This window comes from Abramis brama (assembly GCF_963993115.1).
Source record: "Abramis brama genome assembly, chromosome: 25".
Lineage (NCBI taxonomy): Eukaryota > Metazoa > Chordata > Actinopteri > Cypriniformes > Leuciscidae > Abramis > Abramis brama.
This window is the reverse complement of record NC_139987.1, coordinates 11,003,605-11,024,016: the sequence shown is the minus strand read 5'-3', so window position 1 is coordinate 11,024,016 and position 20,412 is coordinate 11,003,605. Positions and strand designations below refer to the sequence as shown.

At 42.0% G+C, this 20,412-nt stretch overlaps 1 protein-coding gene across 8 annotated transcripts in view; it reads right to left on the bottom strand.

Annotated features, from left to right (window-relative positions):
- The window catches only part of LOC311076811 (protocadherin alpha-C2-like), an 85,546-nt gene that overhangs the window by 17,249 nt on the left and 47,885 nt on the right, over positions 1-20,412 (bottom strand). The window contains exon 1 of one of the 8 annotated variants that reach the window (XM_084105236.1): positions 549-3,403. The exons of the other annotated variants lie outside the window; for them this stretch is intronic. Within the exon in view, the coding sequence (XP_083961362.1) occupies positions 549-3,065 (2,517 nt within the window). The 5' untranslated portion in view covers positions 3,066-3,403. Of the gene's footprint in view, positions 1-548; positions 3,404-20,412 lie in introns of those variants that run through there. 8 annotated transcript variants of the gene reach the window in all.

Genomic DNA, 20,412 nt, shown 5'->3' with positions numbered 1-20,412 from the left:
TATACACACTTTTTTGTGCTATATTTTATGTTATGTTTCTGTCATCATAATTTTATCCAGAATTTCTGGCAGAATTTTCTATTTTGTTTTGTTGTGTTTTTTATATAAATGTTGTTACTGTAAATTTGACAGGCTTTTTTAAAAAATTTTTTACAGATATTTGACCCTGGACCACAAAACCAGTCACATGGGTACATTTTTCAAAATTGAGATTTATACATCACCTGAAAGCTGAATAAATAAGTTTTCCATTGATGTATTGTTTGTTAGGATAGGACAATATTTGGTCGAGTTTGGAACTATTTGAAAATCTGGAATCTGAGGGTGCAAAAAAATCAATGTGAAAATCAATGTTTTTATATATTTACGGTAGGACATTTATCTACTTTATATCTTTACTTAATACCCTAATGATTTTTGGCATAAAAGAAAAATCGATAATTTTGACCCATACAATGTATTGTTGGCTATTGCCACAAATATACCCGTGCGACTTGTGACTGGTTTTGTGATCCAGAGTCACATATATACTTTGTGATAGGACACACCTGCATTGCTGCATCTGGCATACTAAGCCTGCGAACAAATCCGCTCCCTCCTGTAAAAAAGCGCTCGGAGCCCCAGGTGCCACTGATGGGTCGGCCTGTGTTGTAGAACATGAAGGTGTCACTGCCCGATGTGGCAGTCAGACAGGTCTTGTAGCAATAGGTCTTGGTCAGAGAGCCATTACCCCGGACCTCAATATAATGAGGCTCAACCTTGAGGTCTCGTCGAAGCACCACGTTGTTATTGGGTTGAGCACCACCACCACCGCCGCCGCCTCCTCCTCCACCGCCCCCTCCCGAGCCACCTTCTGCTTGGGCCTTCTGGGACACGCAGCATGGCGAACAGGATCCAGGCTGGGTGCAGTATGCATGGCAGCGCACGATGGCCAGCACAACAACCGTCACCAAAAACACAAAGGTGGTGGCGCTCAAGGCCACGATGAGGTACAGTGTCACTTTAGAAAACAAGAGAGCGCTGTGAGGGCGGATGATTCGTTTGGGGTCAGGCATGACTTTGGGTGGCACCTCCATGACAGCGACGTTAATCGTAGCGGTGGATGACAGAGGTGGTTCGCCATGGTCCCTTACTAGTACGGTTAGACCAAAAGAGGTGGAGTTGTCTTCAAGGACGCGCCTCGTTGTACGAATTTCTCCTGTGTGTTCATGCACTTTAAATAGATCCAAATCGCTGGCCTGGTCCAGCAGATAGATGACCCACGCGTTCTGTCCTGCATCTGCATCATAGGCCACCACTTTTGAGATCAATGTACCTGGCTCTGCATTTTTCAGCACCGTCTCTGTTGAGCGCGTGCCGTTGGCTGGGGGATTCACAATCTCAGGCGGGTGGTCGTTTTGATCCATTATGTAGATGTAGACAGTGGCTACACGACTGAGTGGTGGGATACCACCATCCTGAGCTTTAACCTGGAAGTGAAACTCCCGTAATGACTCATAGTCAAAGGAGCGAAGGGCGTAGGCAACACCAGTGTCCGCTTTAACCGACACATAGGAGGTGACCAGGATCCCGTGATTGTTGTCGTTTAGGACCGTGTAGGTGATGCGAGCGTTTTCATTGACATCTGAGTCCTGAGCCTTGATGGTGCAGAGCGAGGCTCCAGGTGCATTGTTCTCCATGACATACACAGTGTAGGAGGTCTGGTCAAAGCGTGGAGGGTTGTCGTTCACATCAGCGACATCCACCTGAATGGTCTTCTGAGACGAAAGTGGAGGGTTGCCGCCATCTGTAGCGCTGAGGGTGACATTATAGGCTGCTGTGTTCTCACGGTCAAGAAAGGCTGAGGTTACCAAGGTATAGTAATTTCTAAATGACTTGATTTTGAAAGGAAGACCAGATGGAATTTCGAGGGTGACCTGTTTGTTAGGGCCAGAGTCCCGGTCCGTCACGCTGATCAGGGCCACCACAGTGTCTGCACGGGCATCTTCACGCACTGGACTGGACAAAGATGAGAGCACAATCTCTGGAACATTGTCATTGACATCTACAACGTCCACCACCACTTTGCAATGGGCTGCCACTGGAGCTGGGCCTTTGTCCATGGCTTGGATGTACATTTCATAGGTATTGGTGTCCTCGTAGTCCACATTGCTCTTGACTCTGATTTCTCCAGTGTTGGTGTCCATGCTGAACATCTGCCTGACCCTGTCTGAGGTGTAACTGCTGAATGAATAAAGCACCTCCCCATTTGTTCCTTCATCTTGGTCTGTGGCATTCAGTTTGATAACCAAAGTGTCTTTGGGCGAATTTTCAAGCAATTTGACTTTATATACTGAGCTGTCAAAAACGGGATTGTTGTCATTCGAATCTAAGACGCGAACGTTAATTTTTGCGGTACCTGTTCGTGCTGGTGTGCCACCGTCGGTCGCTGTCAGGATTAACTGATGGTAAGGTGAGAGCTCGCGATCCAAGGGCTTTTTGAGAACGAGCTCGATGTGCTTAGAATTCAGTGAAGGCTTGTTGGAATCGAGAGCAAAATGCTCGTTTGGGCTGAGCCGGTACAATCGAACCGAATTGGTTCCAATGTCCGGATCTTGCGCGTGTTCGATCGGAAAACGAGAGCCCGGCAAAGCCGATTCTGTGATTTCCAATTGATACTCGTCTCTGGGGAACTGCGGCGTATTATCATTCACGTCTGTAATCTCCACCTCGACATTATGGTCTTCAGATGGGTTTTCAAGAAGAACCTCAAGATTCAAAACACACGCGGTGCTCGAGTCACACAATGTCTCTCTGTCAATTCTCTCGTTTACCAATAATTTTCCATTCTTATGGTCCACGTACCTTCTGCCGCTGTCAGAGGTTACCTTAATTTTTCGGGTGGAGAGCTTTAGAATATCCAAACCCAAATCCTGTGCAATATCACCTACAATCGTTCCACTATCCGATTCCTCTGGCACGGAATATCGTATTTGTCCGAGAGCAAGGCCACAAAATAATAAAAATAGCAAAAAAGAAAGAGGCACTTTTTTGTCTAGGCAATCACATATCCCTGCAACAGCCATCGCAAGATCATAGGATCCGCAGACGGATTAAAAACAGCACTCCGCCTTGTCAGTTTGCAATATCTTGCCTCCCACTTCAGCATTAAAGGTTTTTCATTTATGTGCACAATGGCCTAATTGTCAATTCCATTCTAGAAGCGCACGGATACTTCTCAGATGCGTCCATGTTTCCTTTGTCCGCGCTTATCCTTTTTTTTCCCTCTGCGCGCCGCTGACGGGTGTGTTTCCTTGCCACTGGTGCTGCATATTTCGCCGTGCGCGCTCTCTCTCTCTCTCTCTCTCTTTCTCCCTCAGCTTCAAGCCACCCCTCCCATTCTACTCCTTTTCCTCCTCTTCCTCATGGCTCAGTTCGATGGTGTTGGTGCGGCACACAGGGGGAGGGGCTGCCTACTCAAATATAATGCATTCTGATATTCGAGACCTTGTAAGAAAATATAACAGCTTGATGGAAGCCGCCACAAAGCAAAATATAGCCTTTGCATTGCCATCAAACTATCAGGTTTATGGTAATTCGAAAAGGAAAAAAAAGCTACACGTACTTGGAAAATATTAATATCGTTGCCTTAACTAGGACAGTGCGTTCATCACTTTAAGGGAGTCGGATGAGGAAAAACACTCAAAATTAAATGCGTTCGAAGTGGTTTTCTGTAAGAGATTGGATTCTGCTGTGAGTACTTAATATGAGTGGCCGTGATACTTTCCCTACACTGTAAAAAAAAAAAAAAAAAAAAAAAAATTATATATATATATATATATATATATAAACTAAAAAGGGAAAATGGTGTAAGTGTTTAAAATCGAAAGCAGCAGTAAAAAGCTAAAATAAAAAGCAACTACCTAGCCATATATGAAACAAAATTATATTTAAATGATAAAAATTATATATAAAAAAAGTTTTTTACACGGTAAAATGGGTAAATTTATCATATAAAATATTGCCAAATTTGATTACCACCTCCTCGATACAGTAACTGATACTTTGTTGCAATATTTAACAGTATAAATATATTTTATGATAAATTTACCCATTTTTACCGTGTAAAAAACTTTTCAAATATATATTTTTTATCATTTAAATATAATTTTTTATCACTTACATATAATTAAATTTAAATATAATTATGGTAAATTTACCATATATATTTATTTGTACTGTTAAATATTATAAAAATGCCAAATTTGATTACCACCACCTCAGTACAGTAACTGATACTTTGTTGCAATATTTAACAGTAAAAATAAATATTATATGGTACATTTACCCTATTTTTACCGTGTTAATAATCCTTAGGTTGCTGTCAAATAAATAGCCTGACAATCTCGCGCACTGTCATGACAGGCTGCGACTTCTCAAACCTTCTCAAAATGATCATCGTTGTCAGCGCTCCCAAAGAACGGCAGTCCAAATCATTATAACCAAGCGGCTCAATTGTTTCACAGAAATGTTGCTAATGTTTTGGGAAAATACAAAATACCTTTATTCTATATTGATCACACAACTTCTATATCCATCATGAAAAACTATAATTATCATTGCCCCAGAATGCGTTTTTTTTCTTTCCGCCTCCCTCTCCCCGTCTGTGGCTTTGACTTCAGACAGACCAGGTCATTCGGGCGTGCGCGCCTAGGGCGCGATCTCTGTGCATCCGTCAAAATGCGCCACAGTGAGGGAGCGTGTCACTCTGAAACCGATGACATAAACTAAACCAGGGCAGACTGTCAGCGTAAACCCGTCGCATTAGGGTCGCCTCATGTCATCACCAAATAAAGCAATAGGAAACAATCTTCATTCAGATGAGAATTCGTTTAATTTTGAAATAAAAATAATAATCAAATACTTTTATTATATATCAGATTATTATTGTTGTTTTAACGTTAGACATTTTGTGCAGTATATTTAAAGAATAAAATGGGCCATTCATATGTCAAAGTTCACAACAATTTGAACTCTAACCATACTTTTTTCAGTATGGGGTCACTGGAACACAGAACAGCAGGTGGTAATCACATGTCTTTATTTGTTCTCTGCCAGTATTAGATGAAACAACAGGATGAATAGGCAGTATGTGTATGTGAAACACTAGGCAGTGTGTATGCATTGTTTTCATAATGTAACTGTTTTGCTCTTTTTGGAAAGTACTGTGAGTGATACCACATGTTTGGCAGCACAAATGCTCTGTAAGCCACTGGGTCAGATCCCCACATGTTTACTTTTGTTCTGACTTTCAGATATCTACAATCCAGATTTAGTTTCTGGCCTCACCTGCTGTCTCTCCTGAACACACACACACAATGCACATACATGATTATTGACATTTAATTGCCAATAAAGATTACCCAGACATATTTACAAACCGATTACATAATTTTTTATTGTATTATGAAACTGAAATTTGAATTTTGCACATGCATGAATGTCAAAATGAAACTTCATTGCAGAGACAAAAAATACAGACTTAATACAAGCAGTTGCAAGTATCATTGCTTTCACTCCCTCCTCTTCCATCTCTTCTTTCCTCACTGTTCTTCTTTGTCCCCTTTCTCTGTGTATCGCTATTGGGTTCAACATAGTTTAAAAAGAGATTTAAAAAAATAAATGTATGGTGAAATCAGTCTAATATCAAAAATCAAGTCTTTTAACGATGGAATTGACTGCTTTGGTTCATGTTCTTCTAGATCTATTAACTCTAGGTCTCTGCTTCAGCAAACCTACAGGAAATTTAAAGGCACAACCAGGCATCATCCTGCATGCATGCACTTTCACTGTCAGTGTGCAATAATAAGACTGTCTTGACATTTGCAGAAGTGAGTTGTAGCCTTGGGGAACTGAGTGTGTTAAGTTGTGAATGATAGAGAAAAAGGGATGAGTATAATACTGCCAATTGACATCCCCAAAAACAAGGCTCCTATTCTTAAACATTGCTACACTAAGTGTTGTCTATTTGTGATAGGCTAATCACACTGGGGAACATCAGACTAATTGCACTAGGGAGACTGATTAAGATGTAAATGGCTCCTAAGAAAACAGGATATTTAGTGAAATATAGAGCCAAATTTTCTCCCTTTATCCTTAATTGATAACATTTAGCTGACTATGTATAAAGAGAATCGAGAAAATAAACGGATTAAAAAATCAACAAATGATCTTATTATGCCACCTATATATATGATATAATTTATATATATATATAAAGCTAGACTTCTGTCATTTGTGGTCACAAAGACAAGCTAAACAGTTGAAAATTGAAAGATATTACACTGCGTTGAGCTTTGACTTGTGAACTTTGATCTTTGACATGGCAGAGACCCATTTACAAGTGGTACTCCTCCTCCCCTGACCCTTCTTACATAAGTGTGCCATATTTTAAAAGAGATGCACCCATCTGAGAGACACCGCACAGACAGCCTGCACCAACAGTGCCCTCAGCAAGGGCATCCAGAGTCACACCACTCACCACAGTGTGCACTAAAAAAAATCTCTCTTTCTCATGTTCTCTCCATCTCTCTTTCACACTCTCTTTGCATGCATGCCGTCTTCTCTCATTCTTTCTCTCTACTCTGCCAGTTGTGGCCTATATTTGGTGTTGATGATGTAGGTCATAGAACCGAATGGTAAAATTAGAGTGAATGGTAGATATATTGTGTAGCGACTGGGCTATTTGAATCATTCGTTCGTTTGATTCCGAATTAACAAATTCGGACTCTCTGTGTTTTCTAAGCACATTCCTGCCCAAAACGTTCTTTGCTAAGCTTATCAGAGCTTGTAACCTCCTGACTTCGAAATTATAAATCATACGCCAGGCTCCAGAGAGACTGGAGCAAATGGACTTTTACGACATTAATTGCCCCTCAGAGATACTCCAGAAAACCTGGAAACAACATTCCTTATTCCCTGTGGGGAGCTTCCAAAAGGACCCACAAAGAGATAACGAAACCTTACACACACACACACACACACACAAACATCCTCTGTGTGATATTCAGGATAGAAATATAGTTTTAATGTATGTAACTCAGATTTGGGTTTGACCTTCCTGTATGCATGTTTTATTAATTTGTTTGATCATATAATTATGATTTTCTAGTGTTGAGCTCTGAAATGTATTTGTGAAGAATGTTTCTCCAGGGGAATTGCCTTCCCCCCACCCACTTTGTTTTATGGCCTAACGGAATGTCGACAACCCAGGAATCTCACTGAGATTCTGGCAGAGGAGCAGAATTAAAGTGTTCATCCTAGATATTTTATATGTATAACCATTGAAGAAATATGCAAACCTGAATGTAATTTCTCTTTTCCACGATTGTTCTTCTCTGTGATATGTTTTTGTATTCTTGTAAACCTTAAAGGAATAATGTTTCAGAGGTGCACACTGTTGCGAATTCATAGGTATATGTCATGTGGTCTTTTTAAAGTCCAATTTTCATTCCCACTTGTAAATGCACATCACATTTTAGGTTAGTCTTATTCCCAGTTTGTTAATCGAACTTTTAATACTTATCTTACAGAGTAAGTAGGTACTTCTAGGCCGTAGCTTTTAAACATACCAAATTTGGTCTTGAATTAAACCTCCATATACCCGTAGGAAAGATATGGATACCAAATTATGATAAAATGCATTTTACTGCAGTTATAATTGTTTAATGTAGAAATGGCATGATCCTAAGACTGCCATAAAACATGCAAATCAAACTCATAGTGAGACAAAGAACTTTTCTCCCGCCTGGAATTTCGCGTTCCAATTGGCTCAAGCCCAGGGAGGAGTGAAATTCCTGTGCCCTAGAAAAGCGGTTACACTCTGCGTTCCGCTGAGAGTTCTGTTCTGTATTTCCTTTCGTCTTGTTTTGTTCCTGCATTTTCACGAACCCGCCTCGTCAGCGAGAAGACCTTATGGCTCCCTTTGGGAGCGTTTTCAATTTTCTTTAAGTCTTTTCTTTATTTTCGTCTTCGGACTCCACGAAGCAAACGCAGCAGACAACTTCAACTCAAAGAGAAAGACTCTTTCGAAAACCCCGCTACCGCGCTCACCAGAAGACACGAGAGCGCGAGCCCTGCTTTCTTAAAGAAATACACGCACGCTGGTCTTAGGACACACGCATGAACTCTGCGTTCTTCAGCAACAAAGAGAACCATTTTGCAAGATAAGTTTATTGAACTTTTAATGTGATTTGATTCCTTGCTGTCTCTCAAAAGGTTGCCTGTGATTTTGCCATGCAGAGATCATCTCGGTGATCTCTCTCATCCTGAACTTTAGTTTCACTTTCTCCCTTTCATCCTCTCCCTCTCTCATCTGTTATCCGTTTGGTCTTGTAATGTTTTCATCCGTATGTTTCTGTTGTAAATATGTATTTACTCTGTGTATACTCGTAGTTTCAATGTAGTATTAGTCTAATTATTAAATTCCATATGTCCTTGACTGACTCTGTTTTAATTGCCCATGTTACTTAGTCCCTGAAATGTTCGATCTTAGCTATATGCTTTATCTTGGTACGATTTAAGTAAGCTAATTTTACAAACATAGAAAGTTGTCTTTTCAAGGCCTGGAAAAGATACTCTTTCTCGTGTTTGTAAGAAGGATAATTTTCCTTGAGAATTAAGTTAATCTTACGTTCAAAACAGATTGTTTGATAACTAAATTAATTCCATTAAAGTTATCCCATTACTTCGAGCTGAAATAAGACTATTTGATGTATTAATGACGAACCATAACCCGTTATGGTAATCATTCATATATCAATCTAGTTCAGCTGCGATAAATTAATTTAACTGTAACATACAAAATATTAATCATATTCATGATTAATTATTAAAATTCCCTATAGATCATTTGAGCTAATATTAATATTAATGTACAACCCATTGTTGCTACAGTTTGGTGGAACGAATGCGGGGCATTTCAAACTTTGTTATGGGCAATATTCAGTTTCAATCTGTTTATATGGTTATTAATAATTTTTGCGCATTATGAAATTATGAATTTGTGAGTTAAGTCGCAAACGCGAACTCACTTCTAACTGACCAAGGCAAAAAGCCGAAGTCAGCAACGTTACATTTTTAACAAGTTGCTAAAATATGACTAGACAAATTTTAACACTGTTAAATGTGAGTAGACTGCAGTCCATATGAACCTGTGCCTGTAAAGACGAAACAAAACTCTTTGCAGTGTACATGTTGATATTAATAAACCGCCTATTAAGACGAAGGAATCTCTTTCTAGTGCGAGACGTAAGTCTGATCGGGGCGAGTTTCCCCCCCTCAGCAGTATAAGTAAGGCCTGAATAAATTATCGCTAGTTGAAGTTATGGTTAGTCCAATAATGTCCAGCTAAGACGATTTCTCCTGTGGGTTACTCAGTGACTTAGCTACTCACTGTGAACCTACGCAAATCAAAAATCATATAAACAACACAGGTTTGATGATAGATTTGTAAATTGGAGCTTTGTTAGATTTAAGGAAAATCTAAATTTATAACAACAGACGGATAATTCCTGTTGTTCGCAGCTGTATTAGTTAAACAGACGGATAATTCCTGTTTTGCTCACAGCTCTATTAACTAAACAGATGCGATACTTTCTGTTTGTTCAGTTTAATTAAAACAGACGATAATTCCTGTTTTATTTAAACCGTTTCATGTACAATGTGTAATTAAAACAGAAGTTTAATTCCTGTTTGTTCAGTTATTAATTAAGACAGACGATAATTCCTGTTTTATTTAAACCGTTTCATGTACAATGTGTAATTAAAACAGAAGTTTAATTCCTGTTTGTTCAGTTATTAATTAAAACAGATGATAATTCCTGTTTTATTTAAACCGTTTCATGTATAATGTGTAATTAAATAGACGTGTAATCCCTGTTAGTCACATGTTGTGAAACTCGCGTCATTTTTCGCATGCAACCGAGCGCAAAACGAACCCAAATGTATAGTGATTCTAAGATAAAAATTTGCAGTCTCAATTGTTGAAACACTCCACTGACCAACAGCCTTTAGGTGTGTGGCAGTTCTCAAATTACGCGCCCCACCGAGTCATCCGACGTCAGCACCACTCCCACTGACGTCAGCCTGCATGAGCACAATTACGCCACCTCGTGGCCAGTTATCAGATAACGCTCTCTTTACGGCTGAATTCATTTCCCTGTGAATTAATGTTTAAACTCTAAATAACTATTCGCATTTACAGCTTTGCTCGTGCGAATATTATTTTGTGTTACACAATTTTCCTGCTTTTGACTGATACATTTACTCTGAGTTTGGTTCAAACTAGATTTGAATTAAAACTTAGATTAAATCCCAGCCATTCCCTTAGAGGAAACAACGGCACCTAGTGGCCGCCTCCCGCTAGGTCGGTTCACTCAGCTCTCTTTTCTCTCTCTTCAAATCCTGTCAGGAATTGTTTATTTCCACTTTTCTGTTTTGATTTATTTTATAGTTATGGCACTGTTACCAGTTCTCCTTTTACATTTTCTTTACATGCTCATTCAAATTTAATTTAAACTAGTTTGAATTTTGAATTTAAATTGAGTTGTGTATTCAGCCACTGATATCCACTTGGAGGAAACAGCACCATCGTGTGGCCTTGTGGATACTAAGTCGGCATCACTATTTTCCTCCTTTCACTCTTTTATCGTATTTCTCTCCTGATTATTTTTATAAATAGGACTGATACTTTATTGTATCTGGATTATTATAAGATATCATTCTGATTTTTACATTTCCTTACATGCTTATTTTAAATTTTAATTTAAACAAGTTTTGAATTTTTGATTTGAATTAAGTTCTCTGTTTGCCAGGTTAAGCACAGAGAGGGAGCACGCCCCCTTGTGGTGAAAACCCACTACTGCGGCCTGGCTCTTCTCCTGGGTTCATCCTGTCATTTCATTTTGATTTTATTTTTAAATTTTTATTTTTATTCTATTATTTTATTTATACTGTTATTCTTTTCCTTCTCTCTCTTGGGTTAGGTCATTTTGATAAGTAACATTATCATAATCTCCTTTTGTTTATTATTATTTAGTAAAACCTTTGACTCTTATTGCCACATAAATAACTAATCCATTTGGTTTAAACAAACTAGCCTTAATTCACTTTAAGTTTCATTTGTTTATCCTTTGTGTATTTATAGGTGGCATTCACTAGAGCACTGTGGTGAGTTGCAGTCATCTCGGGTTGGTTTCCGCGAGTGAGGTCATCTGTCCGACGCTACCTGGCACTGGCCGTGTGTCTCGGACTCTTCCGAATCTCGTACCTCCGGTTGTGGCACGCCACCCCGACATCAGCAATTTGGCCCGCCAAAAGGTTAAGTCAACGTCAGCGACACACAAGGCAATTTTGAGACAATCACTCGAACTGGGGTCTGCTGAAAGGACCACTCCGAAAGGAGAGTTCCGAGGAAAACTCAGTCTTTCCGTGCCGTCTGATGATTGACACCTTGGCATTGCCACTTTGTGTTTAAAGTCGCAAGTGGTTTGAGTGGGCACACCGTGGTACCGAGAGACGAGGTTGCCCGAGAGCACTGCGGTCAAGTGTTGGAGAACCGTCGGAGAGGTTGACCGAGCCACTGGTTTCCACCTGAATGACCTCAATTCACCGCAGGTAAACTAAATTTAGTAAAACCCATTCCACTTACTATAAGCCACAGAACACTAGATATCTCCCGGATATTTTAAGTGTTGGCCCATCTCTTCTCTAAGCCACACCATCTTCCTAGGTTTTCTACCCCGATAGCCCCACTCACCTGTTGGCCCTATCCTAAACCCTAGCAGTGGTAATAGCTTAGGTCTCTTTATCCTCTTGAACACGTACTGTGTTACTATTCTGTTTATTTAATTTCAGACCTAGTCATCACTAGTGTTTTGTTTTACCTCAGTCTTTTCTATCCTTTGTTCGGTTGTGATTTGTTTCTTTCATTTTCACCTAGAGACAAGTAACCTACGAGAGCCACCAAGGAAGCTAAATAATAGAGCGACAAACCAAACAGCCGGTGTCATCACTTGACCCGCGAGGCTACTGCCTGTCAAATCTCTAGTTCGGGTCCTTCGACCCAAGTCAATTGGCTCCGCTAACTGTCTAACTGTGCATCAGTTAGCCCAAAATTCTCATAAACGGCATAGCCCGTATGAGTATAGCTCATTAACCTTAGAACGAACTTGCATTGGTCTCTTTGTGTGTGTGCTGTGTTTCTCTCGCCTACAGCGAAGCCAATATGTCCCGTGCATCCAGTCCCGCGGTCTGTCGGGAGCACTTAGCCAAGGACGCCAGTGACCTGCAGCATCTGAGCCAAACGCAACTGGACACCGAGCTAGACGAACTGATAACACACGATCCTACCCGAAGCTACAACTACAAAGATACCAGGATCGTCAGCAGCGTCACCCACAACGTCGTCGCCCAGGCGAGGCTCAGCGAACGGCGCAACATCGACCTGGAGCAGCAAGCCATAACGCTTAAGCTTCAAGCGGAGGAGGCCCGGAAGGACCAGGCCCGAACCCAAAGTCGCCTTGATCAGCTCCTCCTCGAAACCCAGTACCAGCGCGAGAAAGAGGACGCCACAGATCCAGAGCTACAGAAAGAAGTAGAAAGACTTCGAAATGCCCTGCAAGATCTGCGCCTCGACACAGACCAAAGAGAACAGTTGGAGAGAGAAACCAGAAAAGAACTCGACGAAAAACTCCAACAAAGTGACGCTCTCCTAGAGAGAGCCGAGACTGAACGAAAAGAAGCAGAAGCAAAAGCCAGGGCCTGCGAAAAACATTTGCAAATGGCCCGAGCTAAAATCGGTGAGCTTACTCTGCAGAGAGACGAGCTCCAAGATGAACTTGACACTGTTCATGCAGAACTGAGACATTCTTACAGACTGCAGAGTGGCTGGAACGGAGAAACACACATCACAGAGTTTCTCCCGGCCAGCCACCCCAACCCTTTCAGCCAAGAAACCAGAGCTGAAAAGGGAGATGTAAGCCCACGGCTCAAGATATCACCAGCCAGCTTTCAAGAACACCTGTCAGCAGCAAAAGGGGGAGGACCCTTTCAGACAACCCATGCCACTAACCACGGCACGACCCCCCGAGAACTTGACAAGCTAGCTCGAAACATTCCTATGTTCGATCCAGATTCTGCAGAAGGTTGTGACATTCATGCTTATTTAAAAGACATTGACTTTCACTTGCAAACTGTCGCCAACGTGACAGCTTGGGACAATTTGTATCTGTTAAGAATAACGGCTAGCAGTGATGTTCGTAGCTTCCTAGACCGTCAAACTGAGGCTGTCAAAACGGACTTCCAACAATTACGGCAAGCTTTGATCCGTGAATTCTCTGATCCAGACTCCGATCAAGGCTTCATCGCTGCTGTAGACCTCAAGCAAGGTCGGCGTGAACACCCCCAGATCTACTACAACCGACTCCGACAAGCCTTTTTCGGAGCCCGGAATGAGCCCGGGATGGAACAGGACATCAACTTTAAAACTCTGTTCCTCAGAAACCTACATCCTACTTTAAGTTACCATTTGGGCGTGGCCGCGTGCCCACGTAGCATGTCTACACAACAGCTGCGTGACTTAGCCCATAAAGCTTACACCAAGCAAAAGACTATTTCTGAAAAGACTGTGAAAAACCCCACAATCTATTCTGTCTCTGAACACTGTTCAAAACTGACTTTAGAGGGTGTCCCACAACACCACAGTCACAGACATTTTTACAGAGAGTCACGACCGTTCCAAACCAGCAGAGGGCAACACAATCGCGGTGGTGCTCGTCCAAAGCACCAGAGCGAGCGCTCTGAAAGATTCCGGGAAGCCGGCCGGCGACCCAAGAAGAGCCGATCTCCACCGTCCAGGACAACAAGCCCCGACAGAGAGTGGAACCACTCTCGACACGACACTGGTAAGCTCAAGCCTGAGCGCACATCAGATAACCACTGTGCAGCCACGTCTGAAACAGCAGAGATCCTAAGGGTGCTGAAAGAGCTTCTTCACCAGAAACGTTGCAAGAAAGACAACAAGGACGAGCCAGACATCTTATGCCTAAGCATAAGAACTGAAACCAAACCGTCTGTCCGCCATCTGACTGAGCCAAGCACCTCGAACACTGCTCATCATCCACAGACCACAGAGCTAACTGTCACATCACAAGGTGACAACATCACCAAAGCTCCACAGCTGACTGCTGCACACCATGAACGAAACAACACACTTCCTCAAACCAGGTACCACAATCCCAAGGTACCAGGACATGCTGTTTCGGCTAACTGCCTCCGCAGCAAGCTACACGAGACCGGTCCTAACCACCCAACGACCGTTACACCTGTTCCGATGCCAATGTTCCTGGGCAACCTCATTGAAAAGGGCACAGGCCGAAAACTCTACCTGAACATCACGTTGGAAAAGGAAGTGAGCATGGAAGCCTTGATCGACACAGGATCAGACATTACGATAATCTCAAATCAACTTTTCAAAAGACTCCAATTTGAAGCTAAGAGACAAGATCAAACTCTTACACCTCAAACTTGTGAACTGAACGTACAGTCATACAGTCAACATGACATCCGGCTCGAACAGGTAGCCCACATTCACCTGACGATTGGTCCTTTGAGTCTAGTCCATCCCGTGTTCATCTCAAAAATGGACACTTTTCCGTTCCTCATCGGCAGAGACCTTCTAGATCGTTTTGAACCGTTACTGGACTTGAAACAGCTCAAAGTCTGGGCTCAAGTACGAGAACTTTGCCCCCTCCAGTCACAGCCAGACGGTCAGGTCACAAAGGTCACAGAGTTCATGGGAACTCCCACAGCCAGCCAGCAAGACACAGACTTAGCACCAACTGAAGGTTCGAATCCGCTACCCTGCACCTTACAGCCCACCAAAGACTTTGACACTTGCTGCCTCAATGTCATGACTGACCTGCAGCGACATGACCTCATTCAAGCCAGTGCCAAGCCTGGTGCATTAAACAACAAGCTGTGGTCACTTTCAACCCACCCACCCACCCTAGAGGTTGAAAAGCTTACACACAGCATAAGAACTTTACAAGATCAACTGCCTAATTCAGAGCCGCTTACGCTGGCTCCGCTGTTTGCAAAGTCAACCATAACTGACATGCGGGCTTCTGACATCTACATAAAGACTTTAAATGCCCACCTCTCAAACCCCTCCAACCACCCTTGCGTGCCATCTGACCTCACTGACAACCTGTGCCTCAGACCACTGCATAACACAACGCACATGCTGCGTGAACAGAACAACATTCTGAGTTGTGCACCGATTGACATCACAATGCCAAGGCTTGTAATGGCAAGGCGCACAAAGGGGGGTAAACTGCTAATGTTCGTCTATAACGCATCATGTGCTACACACAGCAGCACCAGAGCCACTGACGAGACACTGAAGCAAGCGACAAGCCGACAGCAAGATGTGGCAAAACATGGGCCAAGGCGAACTAAACCCAGTCGCCGCCCACAAAGTAAAAAGACTGCCCTGTCCAATCAAAGACAACCCTTGCTGGCTTCTTCCTCCCCTTTCTCTCTCTTTCTCCCTGTTGTTTGTACCAGGTTGCTGCTGTGGTTAGCCATGCTGTACTGTCAGCCAACCAGAGGACAGCTACCACCGAGAGAACAACTGAGACTCCAGATCACCGACCGCAAGACCTACCCCCAGCAAGTGCATGTTCGACTCATCCAGGCCTGCCCGGTCTACAGAGCACACTACCCCAGCTCCGTAGCCCAATACATCGGGACAAGTGCCCGACGGACAGAGGACTCCCTCACTCATGCCGAGGCCAAGGTCGAACACATGTTCAACCAACTTGAGAAAGTGACTGTCACACAATCGGGACTCCTAAGCACCAACCACCACTCCAGACGGCTCCTGGGAGTGTTGCTCCGAGTCGTAGCTGCCACCAGAACTCTGTTTAACATTGGTACGTCCAGTGTAAATGCAGCAAACCAGACCGCAAACTCCATGAAGCCGCTGTTTACTGTCTTACAGAGTGACTTTGTCCAGACTCCGCTGGTTACAGCGCTAACGACAGACATGCTGTGGGAGCTTAACTCCTCCAATGACAGCCTAGCCACAGGTGTAATCCCACCGTACCTGATACTAAGCCTGATGCTAACTGTGCTGGCTTCCACCATCAACATGCCAGCTGACCTCCTACAAATACACCTGGCCTACTCTCTGGGTAGCGCCATCTCACTCTGCGTCGATCCCGAGCAGAGAGAAGTGGGTTTTCTCCTAAATCTGCCTATCATCGAGTCAAGCCAAGTCTACAGACTTACAGACATTGTCAAGGTCAGGTTTTGGAAAAACAACACCCACATCAAGATAAGCCCTCCAGACGTGGTGGCCTACCACGACAGCGACACACAACGGTACTCAGCTCCAAACCTGCACCTGTGTACTATGACCAAAGACATTCATTATCTCTGCCTTAGCAAACCCTTACTCAGAGACAACGCTGAAGAAATCTACGGGTTGCACCCCCTGGTCAGCAAAGTCACCAACACACAAGCGGAGATTGCAGGTGAAAGGTGGCGTGCTAACACACCTGTGCACACCGCCACTGTCACTCACGACCAGCATGACACAACCAGCCGTGTCAACATGCTCAACCAGAAAATGGGATTTCAAGTACCGAAAGGTGCCATCCTACACCTTGATGGCCTGACATGGTACCAGCTTCCGAGCAAGAGTACCAGACAGCACTGAAACTCCCATCCTCCAAGAACTTCAACTTCACCTTAAATCCAGGACTGGAACTCTGGATTGAGAAAAGGGGGTCCCAACTCACTGACCCTGCTCCTTTCAACACAGCCCTCCGAGCACTGTCTCGACGACCTGTTCTGAACACTTCATCTGCGGTCCAAGCCGGGACCGCCACCTACATTGGGCTGTGCACCTCTGCAGTTAATCAGCCACACCCTAACACTAGGTTGGCCTCCATCCTGTCCAGAAGACTCAACGAGATGCGATACAGCCAAGCTCACGAAAGCTGTGTCCAAAGGTTTCAGATGGAATCCCTGGAAAAGGGGGTGCCAAGTCATGAATCCTCAGCTCCAAGAACCACCTGCCTTCCGACCATCATGATCCACCTGCTACACAACCATCATGATCCACCTGCTACATGACCATCATGATCCACCTGCTACACGACCCTCATGATTCACCTGTCATCTGCCCATCGTGATGATTGCCGTCCGATGATGTCCACTATACTAACGAGGACTTCATCCGACGAAAAGGGGGACTGTAGCGACTGGGCTATTTGAATCATTCGTTCGTTTGATTCCGAATTAACAAATTCGGACTCTCTGTGTTTTCTAAGCACATTCCTGCCCAAAACGTTCTTTGCTAAGCTTATCAGAGCTTGTAACCTCCTGACTTCGAAATTATAAATCATACGCCAGGCTCCAGAGAGACTGGAGCAAATGGACTTTTACGACATTAATTGCCCCTCAGAGATACTCCAGAAAACCTGGAAACAACATTCCTTATTCCCTGTGGGGAGCTTCCAAAAGGACCCACAAAGAGATAACGAAACCTTACACACACACACACACACACACAAACATCCTCTGTGTGATATTCAGGATAGAAATATAGTTTTAATGTATGTAACTCAGATTTGGGTTTGACCTTCCTGTATGCATGTTTTATTAATTTGTTTGATCATATAATTATGATTTTCTAGTGTTGAGCTCTGAAATGTATTTGTGAAGAATGTTTCTCCAGGGGAATTGCCTTCCCCCCACCCACTTTGTTTTATGGCCTAACGGAATGTCGACAACCCAGGAATCTCACTGAGATTCTGGCAGAGGAGCAGAATTAAAGTGTTCATCCTAGATATTTTATATGTATAACCATTGAAGAAATATGCAAACCTGAATGTAATTTCTCTTTTCCACGATTGTTCTTCTCTGTGATATGTTTTTGTATTCTTGTAAACCTTAAAGGAATAATGTTTCAGAGGTGCACACTGTTGCGAATTCATAGGTATATGTCATGTGGTCTTTTTAAAGTCCAATTTTCATTCCCACTTGTAAATGCACATCACATTTTAGGTTAGTCTTATTCCCAGTTTGTTAATCGAACTTTTAATACTTATCTTACAGAGTAAGTAGGTACTTCTAGGCCGTAGCTTTTAAACATACCAAATTTGGTCTTGAATTAAACCTCCATATACCCGTAGGAAAGATATGGATACCAAATTATGATAAAATGCATTTTACTGCAGTTATAATTGTTTAATGTAGAAATGGCATGATCCTAAGACTGCCATAAAACATGCAAATCAAACTCATAGTGAGACAAAGAACTTTTCTCCCGCCTGGAATTTCGCGTTCCAATTGGCTCAAGCCCAGGGAGGAGTGAAATTCCTGTGCCCTAGAAAAGCGGTTACACTCTGCGTTCCGCTGAGAGTTCTGTTCTGTATTTCCTTTCGTCTTGTTTTGTTCCTGCATTTTCACGAACCCGCCTCGTCAGCGAGAAGACCTTATGGCTCCCTTTGGGAGCGTTTTCAATTTTCTTTAAGTCTTTTCTTTATTTTCGTCTTCGGACTCCACGAAGCAAACGCAGCAGACAACTTCAACTCAAAGAGAAAGACTCTTTCGAAAACCCCGCTACCGCGCTCACCAGAAGACACGAGAGCGCGAGCCCTGCTTTCTTAAAGAAATACACGCACGCTGGTCTTAGGACACACGCATGAACTCTGCGTTCTTCAGCAACAAAGAGAACCATTTTGCAAGATAAGTTTATTGAACTTTTAATGTGATTTGATTCCTTGCTGTCTCTCAAAAGGTTGCCTGTGATTTTGCCATGCAGAGATCATCTCGGTGATCTCTCTCATCCTGAACTTTAGTTTCACTTTCTCCCTTTCATCCTCTCCCTCTCTCATCTGTTATCCGTTTGGTCTTGTAATGTTTTCATCCGTATGTTTCTGTTGTAAATATGTATTTACTCTGTGTATACTCGTAGTTTCAATGTAGTATTAGTCTAATTATTAAATTCCATATGTCCTTGACTGACTCTGTTTTAATTGCCCATGTTACTTAGTCCCTGAAATGTTCGATCTTAGCTATATGCTTTATCTTGGTACGATTTAAGTAAGCTAATTTTACAAACATAGAAAGTTGTCTTTTCAAGGCCTGGAAAAGATACTCTTTCTCGTGTTTGTAAGAAGGATAATTTTCCTTGAGAATTAAGTTAATCTTACGTTCAAAACAGATTGTTTGATAACTAAATTAATTCCATTAAAGTTATCCCATTACTTCGAGCTGAAATAAGACTATTTGATGTATTAATGACGAACCATAACCCGTTATGGTAATCATTCATATATCAATCTAGTTCAGCTGCGATAAATTAATTTAACTGTAACATACAAAATATTAATCATATTCATGATTAATTATTAAAATTCCCTATAGATCATTTGAGCTAATATTAATATTAATGTACAACCCATTGTTGCTACAATTGGCTATGAACCAACTCCCAGAATGGACAACATAGTCTCAAGTTTCACAGGCCCAGATGTCGGTCTATATAAACATACTATTTTACTAATTAAGAAGCAACACTGTATAAGACATTAAGATTCTTTTTCAGAGAACATACAAATTATGTAAATGTAAAAATACACTAAAAACCGTACTATTGTGAAATATTTTTCTATAAGTGTTTTCTATTTTAATATATTTTCAAATGTAATTTATTGCTGTGTTGGCAAAGCTGAATTTTCAGCATCATTACTCCAGTCTTCAGTGTCACATGATCATTCTATGAATCATTCTAAAAAGCTGATTTGCTGCTTAAGAAATATTTCTTATTATTATCAATGTTAAAAACATTTGTGCTGCTTATAGTTTTCTAGAAACAGAGCTACATTTTGTTTTTTTAGGATTATTTGATGAATAGAAAGTTCGAAAGAACAGAATATATTTGAAATAGAAATCTTTCATTACATTATACACAGGGCTTGACATTGCTTGACTACTAGCCACGGGTTGAATTTTACATAGGCCTAATATACATTTACAATTGTAGTCTTTTAAAAAGGCATCTAAAACAATAAACCATGTGCAAACTAAAACAATCTAGTGTTGTCAAAAATATAGACTTTTGAGCGTTTTGAACGTAATTTTACTAATTCCCACAGATTTTGTGCACACACCCAAAGTGCGCGCACATAAAGACAAATATATTGGCTATATATATGGTCCGTGTGTCAGGCCTAAAGTGACAGCAGCCTAATATACCGGCTGCCAAATTCTGAGATAATGTTAAAAATATCTATTTTCCCTATATGGTATCGATGTCAAAAAGTGGCTAGTAACTTTGGAAAACCACTAGTAGCCACA